The sequence below is a fragment of the Penaeus chinensis genome, chromosome 13 (assembly GCF_019202785.1).
Source record: "Penaeus chinensis breed Huanghai No. 1 chromosome 13, ASM1920278v2, whole genome shotgun sequence".
Lineage (NCBI taxonomy): Eukaryota > Metazoa > Arthropoda > Malacostraca > Decapoda > Penaeidae > Penaeus > Penaeus chinensis.
In genome coordinates, this window is record NC_061831.1 from 20,743,536 (window position 1) to 20,753,535 (window position 10,000).

The window sequence follows — 10,000 nt, forward strand, 5'->3', positions numbered from 1 at the left end:
CACACACACACCACACACACAGACACACACAGACACACACAGACACACACAGACACACACAGACACACACACACACACACACAGACACACACACACACACACACAGACACACACACACACACACACACACACACACACACACTCTTATGTTTATATATATATATGTTATATATATTTGTATATGTTTATATGTTTATATATATATATATATATATATATATATATATATAAAGTATATATGTATGTATATGTATGTATGTATGTATGTATGTATGTATGTATGTATGTATGTATGTATGTATGTATATGTGTGTGTATGTATGTATGTATATGTGTGTGTGTGTGTGTGTGTGTAAATAAATATTATTCATATGATGTCACCTTTGTAAGAGTTATGGGCCAGTCAGAACAATTACTTTTGATCCAAATTTAGACGCTGTTACATCCTAGAGGATATGGATGCATAGACCAGTTAAATATCTCCTTTTATTTATACTAGTGGTTCCCTGCTCATATTTCCTGGCCCTCCTGATTCTTGACCCTGACGATCCTTGAGCTATGATATGTGGTAATATTAAGCTTTGAATATATCATAAATTATTTGTAACTATTTGTTTAGTACCTTGCCAAGTTTTCAATCTAAAAAGTTTTTGAATATTTCAAAACATTTTATAAGTAAAATCACTTTACGAAGAAGGTTTACAATAAAATGTATTTATAAAAAGGGGTCACGATAGGTAGAACTTAAGGAACCACTGTTTTAAACTTATTAAACCTACTTTCATTCAAAACTGTTATGACTGAAGTTGCTCTGAGAAACCTTGATAAAAATCACACATTCACAAGAAGGTTGCACTGCAAAACAAGAAAAGAAAATATACATACATGAAATACATGATCTTAATTTCCAAGGCAATAATCTCAATAATGAATAGAAAATATCAATTACAGTGTATTATTGCAATGAGTATTGTACCACAATTACCAAAATCAGTGCTTTTAATCTGGGATCAAGGAATCAAAATCCCTGAAAATGATGTAGAATTTGTTGCCAGTCAAAGTGCTTCCGTGACTTCTGTACGGCAGGAAAAATGGTCACTCCTTGAAAATCTGTTTATTAGCACACTCATGAGAAATCTTGTATGAAGCAAGATTTTATTATTTTTGATAAAAGATTAGTAGTTTCTATTAAGATATCTTTTATATGTTTAGTAATGTGACATAATATTAACCCAATATCCTGAAATATGAGAAATAATGGTATGAAATTTAAATACTCATGTCTTACATACTCAACTGTCTTTTGTTCTCAAGGAATAAAAGATGAACTAGACTACTAATCAGTGAACTAACACAAAACCTTAATGAAATGTGTGTGGATATGCAGCTTTCACAGTGAAAAAATATCATCATTTATCTCTCATGTATACTAAGGATGAAGGCTTAACAATCAAATTTTTCAGTATAGAATTAAAGCTTGTCACTGTAGTAAAATTTAATTGTGGGGTCAAAAAGATTTTTAAATATGTTATAAATTTGCCAGCCTAAAAGTTGGACTGTGTCTTTCTTTTCCAGCATCCATACTGCAGGAGGAAGAAGAGGTTGAGAGAGATGACTAGTGAAAGCCAGATCTAAGTAGAGCATCCAAAGACGCTAAGGTTCATTACGATGAAAACTATAGTTCCTATTACAGTGTCAATCCAGGGTGTAATCACTTGTGTGCTAAGGTATAAAGAGGGTAGTATCTGATGTCCAACTGTGATTTGTGTAAAGTGATCTCAAATGGTACACTGATTTGGATATGATGTCTGTTGTGAATACCTCTTTAATTTGTGAATCTACACAAGAGCTTGAATTTTACTTGATGCTTTTTTTTTTTTTTTTTTTTTTTTTTTATTCTCTTCATTTTGCCATAGGACTGATAGTTATAAGTAAAGTAGGAAGAAACGAATGTCCTGAAAAAAGTTCAGTAGAAAAATACATTCCAAGGATATATTTAATCATACTTGGCTTAGTTTTTCATTTTTAGACGAGATCTCTGAAATTATATCTGTCTATTTTTTGGTAAAGTTCTGTTTTCCCTTTTTTTCTTTTTTTCTTAAAACTAAAGAAATTATTAGCTACAGCTACTGACTATACTGGTAATGCAATGTAACAAAGAAATCATATTTATTGATGTTAATAATTATATAAAATGAAAAAATTCTCAGCATGCATTTAATTTCAGACATACATTTTATATTCTATACATATACACCATCATTACATATACAAAAATTCTGATTATGGGTTTCAAGTGACAGAAGGCAATTTACTGTATTTTCTTATTATTACTTACTGACTACACCAAAAATAAATACATATTGCTAAATGATTGTTACATCCAATTGGATTTTATTTTCCTTCCCCTCAATCCCTTACCCATTGCCGTTGGGGGGCTTAAGAGAAAGAGACTGAGGCCCAATACCAGGGATCACTCCTATCTTGGACCTTGACTCAACTAATTTTGCGTGGTCTCTTCCTCTCTTCTCCTTTTCCTTCTCTCCTCCAACTTCTAATATCCACTTCCTAAGATGTGAGAGCCATGTTGAAAGGATGAAAGGCTGACATGTTGGTCATGAGCAGCCTAGGGGAGCCATGGGCATTTTGCACCTTATTAGGGGCATTGAGGCTTGCCCCTTTATAAACTAGCCCCACTGATTTTAATCCCCCCTGATTCCCTGACCCGAGGCTCTCCTTTTGCCCATGACTCTCAGCCTACTACTACCCCCTCCTTATTACCTACTATCACCACAGGCCAATCCAAATCATCTTCCCAAGTCATTACTCAACCTCAAGGAAACATTTTTCCTCTCCCAACATCCTCTACTTCATCTACTACCCCCTCCTCCTTTATTACTAATCTGCAGCCTTATTATCCATCTCTCTGCTGTACTTTCACTCAACACCACTCCCTCTTCCACAAGGCCGCATATTTCTACTGCCTCCACCTCAACAAACATTTTAAGTACTCTGTTTAGCCCGGCCAAATGGGATTGATTTTTTGTGATTTTGACAGCCCCTTGTTCTGATAACACTCCTCTTCCAACAATGCTTCAAAAAAACAAGTAGGCAGTTTCCTTCTGCAGCCGCCACAATTGTTCCCGCCTTGTCACAGTTACATCCAAATTCCAAGCTAAATCATCAACAAATATGACAAGACTTCCTTTGCTAACCCATTCCTGTCTAGCCTCATCCCTCCCTCAATACTTGTACCAGAACTGTCTCTATCTCCCTGACAAACTGCCCTGTCTACTACAAGGATTGGTCTGATTGTGGTGAAGACTTACTCGCCTGCTTCATGGAGTATGATGCAGTATCTGAACAATTCTACACTTTTCCCCTTAGAGGTCACAATCTTGGCCTCCACCAATATTGCGTAAACATGATCTCACCCTTCCTGTCTATATTGGCGGAAAATCCCTCCCTCTACCCTGTCAATTATAGAATTGTTGGTGTCTAGGCCACCCTGCCAAACAATGCCACTCCACAGTCCAATGTCCTCTATGTGCCCAACCTGGTCATGATTGGTCAAACTGCTCTGCAGTCATGCACATGTACCAATTGTGGCTCCCAAAATGTATTTTATAGGGGCTGCCCTACCTACAAGTTTGAGTGTGAGGTGGGATCTGTCGGTTTCAAACTTGGCCTTAATCTCTACTTTACTCAGGGACATCCCTCAGAATCCCACATTTCTTCCTTTTACAACTTTATCTCTACCCTCACCCCTCTTTGCCCCTTTGATTGCCATACTATTCTGAACTGCTATATGACTTTTGACATGTAGCACATGTAATCATCACCTAACTCTCTTTACCCTTTTTACTAATATGCCTTTCCATAGTGCAATATGACCTTTGATGTTTTGCACATCTATTTTGCTTTGTACCCATTAACCATTTCCTCCTTTTGTGTGTATGCACACATGTACACACAAATGCATGTATACACATGTATACAATCAAATGATGAGGTTATTTCTATGTCTACATTGCATATATCTAGTTTAAATTAGAAACTGCATTTTTTCTTTTCAATAAAACTTTTTTGAATTTTTGTGTATTTGTAGCATAATTTGAAATATACAAAAATAAAACTCAGCTAGAATCAAGAGTCTAAAATTTACTATGGCTAGTCAAGAATTTGGTTAAAAATTAAAAAGAGATTTTATTAAGAGATTTTATTCCATACCACTGAAATATTTACCTTCACAGCAGGTGCATGAAAGTTAAAGTACATATAATTTATAAAAAATATATAATTTTACAAAACCATTATAAAAATGTACTGGTTATGGACATATTATTTTTCACATAATGGAGAGATTCTTTTGGTTAGATTCTTATGTACTAAAAATCTTTTAATTTTGAATTTCAGTCACATATTTCAGTCTTAAAATGAAACAAATTAATGTTTAGCATAATGTAATGTGAGGTCCTATAAGCCTTATCAGTCATAACGTAATGACTATTTTTACATTCAAGAAGTACTTCTTTCTGATTTAAAAAGATGGACTCCTGTATCCTGTATCCTATATCATGTTTTAAAAGTCACAAAGACAATAATCAACAACTGCTGTACCCCCTGTAATTTTTAAACTTCAAAATAACCAGAAATATGAAATTTTGGGGTTCAGAGTACCATCCCCAGGAGGTTCTGGGTAATATTAAGAATTTATTGGTCAAATTTGGTTTCCAACACTGAATACTATATATCAGATGTATCTTGTATACCATAAAATATATCAGCATCATTATTAATATTATCCAAGATCATAAAACTAACAATAATGATAATGAACGACAATAATAAGAATTATTGTTATTATAAAAACCATTATTATGAATATAATGAAAATAACTCACAAAACAGAAGGGAACTCTAAATGCTAACACATTTATGCAACAAATTTATATTATGTATCCACAAGAACTGACAAAAGTTCCATTCTAATTAGATCTATCTTTGGGTGCTCAGCATCATCCTGAATTTCAAAAAGTTAGACTAAAGACAAATAATATGGTAAAATATCCAAGGATGTCACACACTTGAAGTGCTCTGCAATTAGTCATTGAGAAAAACATAAAAAACAGATAGAATTTGAGTAAAATTTTGCAGCACTTCTGGCTGACTTGAGGAGAGAGAGAGAGAGAGAGAGAGAGAGAGAGAGAGAGAGAGAGAGAGAGAGAGAGAGAGAGAGAGAGAGAGAGAGAGAGAGAGAGAGAGAGAGAGAGAGAGAGAGAGAGAGAGAGAGAGAGAGAGAGAGAGAGAGAGAGAGAGAGAGAGAGAGAGAGAGAGAGAGAGAGAGAGAGAGAGAGAGAGAGAGAGAGAGAGAGAGAGAGAGAGAGAGAGAGAGAGAGAGAGAGAGAGAGAGAGAGAGAGAGAGATATTAATGATTAATGTTATTTATCTTGAATCAACTTCATGGCAGAAGTTAAGTGTGAAAATAAAATAAAATGACAAAAACAAAGACCACAAGATAGTAGAACAGCAAGTAAAGACCAACAAATTTTTAACAAAACTGACTGGAGACAGGTTTATTCTCAATTACTGCCCACAATATTTTGTCACTCTCGTGGCCTTTTCCTCAATACCGCCAGAAATTTGGTGCAACTAATGTATTTGGAGAAAAGAAAAGAAAAAAAAATTCATGCCAATATCCTTGCATTCTTGCCTCAGAATGTCTGAACAGTTAGCCAATGACAGGCAAAAGAAATCTTACTCCCATGTCATTTACCTTCCTTCAGAAAGTAATAACAATTAATTACCTTTTTATTTGGTTAAAATTTGTGCACACCCACAAACTTGGTACAATATACAAAATGAACACACCCACAAACTTGGTACAATATACAAAATGAAGTCTTATTTTGGCAGCCTAAAAAAAAGTTGCTGGAATCCATCTGCTGAACTGGGCTGCCTCACAATCTGCTTTTACAGGAATTCTTCTTCTAAAATATATTAAGAATCTAAAGGGACTACCAATATAACAAAATATGAAAATCACTTTATAGAAATTCCAGAGATAAATGGACGGAATATACATATATTTTATAACAGCATTATAAAAATATAATGTTTATGGAACATCTTGTATACTTGCCTTGGAATGTCTGAACAGTTAGCCTATGACAGGCAAAAGAAATCTTACTCCCATGTCCTTTACTTTCAGTCTTTTCAAAAAGTAATAACACAAACAATTACTGTTTCCCTCAGATAAAAATTGTACACACATCATCTTGGTACAATATTCAAAAATAAGTCTTATTCTGACACCCTACAAACACATTGCTTTAATCTATCCGCTGAACTGGGATGCCTCAATAATCTGCTTTTACAAGAATTCTAAAATATATTAACCATCTAAAAGGCCCAACAATATAACAAAATATCGAAATCACTTCATAAAAATTCTGGACAGATAAATGGACGGAATATATTTACTAAATACTTAATTTTAAATTTTCTTTTAACTTAACTAAATTCATAGTTACAATAATACTACCATAAGATAATGTTATACACTAGCACAGTTGCAAAACACTGTGATTTGTTATAAACACTAAATATTTCTGTTGTCTTTCAAAAATCATTACTTTCTTTACAGCAAAACTGAAATATCTATAATTTCTTGGACTCAACACAATATCACTTATCAGCGTTCTTCAACTGGTCTGTGCATTAAAATCTAAAATGGCATCTGCACTGCACAAGGCAATGCATTGTTGAGACTTTTTTTCACGATAAAAGCAAAGTTAACTTTAGCTTGATCTTTCGCTTGTACAATGATATGAATTGTCCATATCTTGACATATAATATCAGTTCATTTTCTACACACATCACTTTAACACTTAAAGGGCAGAATCATGATCAGTGGAACATTGGTAGAAAGAGTGTGAGTGTTCCTGCCAACAACAATAATGCAATGTTTGATGAAACCGTAGATGAACCCAGCTGAAAAAGAGGATGAAATTATTATCTTGGGTGTTATAAACAAACATGTACATATGATCCATTCTATGTACTGCATTTTTAATCTGAAACTCAATGTTTCAGCCCCACAACTGACAACTTAATTATTAACTAAAAGATAATTTAACTCACTGTGATGAAGTAATTGCAACGATCGCCTTTGCAGCATTCAGCACATTTCCAATCTCTCCACCAGATTCGTTGACAATATGGCATGTATTTTGATTTGGTAGCCACACATTCTTCCTCTGTTGCACATTTCTTGCTGATGTAATACTGCATTGGAGCACCAATCTCCCAGAAGAGTGTACCTTTGTAGATGCAAGTAAGTCAGTGGATTCATAGGCAAAATCTAGGTAAATAATATAGTCCATCTCAGTATTACATCACAAACATCATGTCTTGAAGCAGAAATACTGTATGCTACTTACTTCCCCATCTGATTTCTGAAAGACAGTAATTTTCTCCAAAGCTGCATTCCTGAACTGTTGTTGCACACTTCCCAGTGTTTTCATCTTGGTCCTTGCAGACATAGCACTTCTGACCCCATACTCCTTAAAAACAGATATACATTTTGAGTTCCATGTTTACTTTTGTAAAAAATATGTAAGTTGTCTGTTACTATGTTGGATTCCTATTTACCAAACCACCTATAAAACTGAAAAAGCTTGAGAGAACATTAAACATAAAGTAATTTTCAGAAACAATGGTTAATGTGCTTGACATCAAAGGTCAAATAGCACTATGGTGAAGTATTATGGTGAAAGTGGTTTAAAGTTCTTAATTAGAACAAAATGTCTATAATTTCAACAGCCATGGTATTATAGGATATATAGTAGTTGAGGGGTGGATAGAGAATAAGTGAATGGGGTAGGGTAGGGATTAATAGAAGGGGGAAGGGTTTATGATAAAGAGTGATTTGATCAAATGGATGGTTGTACATCTGAGGAAGGAGAATGGGTTGTCAATTGAAAAGGTTGGGGATTCTGTGAGGAAGTCTGACAGTTTGGGGGGTCGGGGAAGAGAGGACAAGTAAGGAAAAGCGAGGGTACAGGCTTCAGTAAAGTAAGGGCAGGATAGTAGGATATGTTGGACTAAGAGCAGAACATTGCATGAGGAGCATAGAGGTGGGCTGGAGCATGATATGAAGTATGAATGTGTGAGGCAGGTGTGATCTAGGGCAATTTCCCAGTGTCTGTTCTGATGGTATGGCGCTGACCAAGGAGAGATGCAAGGTTTGTAGTTTATTAGCAGTCAGACCTTACCAGAAAGATTGCCAATGGGCATAGAGGAAAGTTTTGAAGTGAGGGTAGTAGTCAGTGGCTGGGATGTGTGAAAAGTGGGCTTGGTCACTGTGGACAAGCTGGAGGATCATGCCAAGGCATCTGGGTTTTCATTGCTAGGGATCCAGACCTGGCTGGGTATCCAACAAAATCTAACTTTTTTCTATTGTGTAGACAGACAAAACAACTGATTCTGTATTTAACTGACTATAGGGTTGATAGGGGTATGGATTGTATTAGTGATATTGAGTTGTGTGAGTCAGTAAAGATGGTGAAGGATGAGGAGGAGATGGAAGACATGTGTTGTAAAGCAAAGGATATCATATAGTATGCTCTATTCAGGAGGAAAGGGAAAGACTGCAGCAAAACCAGTACCCAAGGTGGTTCTGGAGCCATCTGTATAGACAGGAGTGACTAGAACTGCAAGAAAATGTGTGGTGAGGAGGATAGAAGGTGGGATGTTTGATTTGGGTGGGTCAAGGAAAATAGAATAATAATGGAGGAAGGTATTAGACAGGGAGGAAAAGTTTGGGCAGAAAGAGAGAGGGATTGGAGAGGAGGAATGGGTGTGTATGGGAGAGCAGAGCATCAATATGAACAGGGAAAGGAGTAGGTAAACGTGGAGAGGTGAAGCTATGAAGAGGGCAGTTAGCTTGGAGAAAGAAAATTGATGAAAATGAGCATAGCTTCTTAGAGATAAAAGAATGTGATGCCAAGAAAGGGATGGGAGGCCTGATTCAGTGTATAGGCTTTCAACTGGAGAGGACTGAAAGGCACCTAGGGCCAACTGAACACTGAAATGGTAGATTGTGTCAAGTTGAGCGAGAACGGAGACCAAGGCGGAAGAGCTGAAAATAATTTGTTTATAGCAATGAAAAATAATGTGGTGCTGAGCACACTGCCTTGTGGAACACCTTTGAATTGACTGAAAGAAAAGTAAATAAATGAGGCAAATCTGACACGGAAGGTGCAATCAGAAAGAAAAGACTTTATAAAACACCCAAATTTCTGTGTATGCAGAAATAGGAGAGAAATCCTGAGCATGAAATAAGGAAACAGGGGAAGGTGGTGAAGTATTGGGAAGAATGTCAGGAGGGGAGGGATCTGCAGAAGATTGTTGTGACATAAGGGAGGCACATGAGCATCGAAGTGAGGGTGGTAAGGATAATGGGGAAGGAAAAGCGAATGGTGATGCACATGGAGGAGGAGAGGATGGGGTGTTTTTTGAGTGAGTGGGAGGAAGAGGGGGTAGGGGACACTTGAGGAGGAGGAGGAGGATGGATATTGGCAGATACTTTGAAGGTAGAGCCAATAAAGGGATTAGAAGGTGGATCAGGGAGTGGTTCATTCTCATGAGTCATATTTATGAAGTAGAAATAATAATATATACAAGAAGACTACACTGAAAGCCTGAGTGTGAGTATTTTAGGTCTCTAAACGGAAAAGACTAACTAATAAATTGATTATCTGCAATCATGATTTTAATTTTAGATATAAAAAATGAGTAATACATATATTATACTCTTTTTTCATTTATTTTTAGATATTTTTAAAAATTTCTCTATCTATCATATATATATGTCAAACAACATTCATTCATACACTATTTTCTTGTTTACTACTACTACTACTACTTATTGTTGCCACTTAGCAGAGTACCTTACAAGGGGTACAGAAACTCAGTTTCACAATGTGATACATCACA

At 35.7% G+C, this 10,000-nt stretch overlaps 2 protein-coding genes across 2 annotated transcripts in view; one reads left to right on the top strand and one right to left on the bottom strand.

Moving 5' to 3' along the window:
• Nucleotides 1-5,238, top strand: part of LOC125031481 (BTB/POZ domain-containing protein KCTD5-like) — a 33,262-nt gene extending 28,024 nt beyond the window's left edge. Inside the window, exon 5 of the mRNA XM_047622291.1 lies at nt 1,576-5,238. Within this exon, the coding sequence (XP_047478247.1) occupies nt 1,576-1,619 (44 nt within the window). The 3' untranslated portion in view covers nt 1,620-5,238. The remainder of the gene's footprint in view (nt 1-1,575) is intronic.
• Nucleotides 5,239-5,335: 97 nt separating this feature from the next.
• The window catches only part of LOC125031809, a 5,719-nt gene continuing 1,054 nt past the window's right edge, over nt 5,336-10,000 (bottom strand). The window contains exons 2-4 of the mRNA XM_047622770.1: nt 7,444-7,566; nt 7,145-7,323; nt 5,336-6,994 (exon numbers count right to left, since the gene is read on the bottom strand). Of these exons, the coding sequence (XP_047478726.1) occupies nt 6,911-6,994; nt 7,145-7,323; nt 7,444-7,566 (386 nt within the window). The 3' untranslated portion in view covers nt 5,336-6,910. The remainder of the gene's footprint in view (nt 6,995-7,144; nt 7,324-7,443; nt 7,567-10,000) is intronic.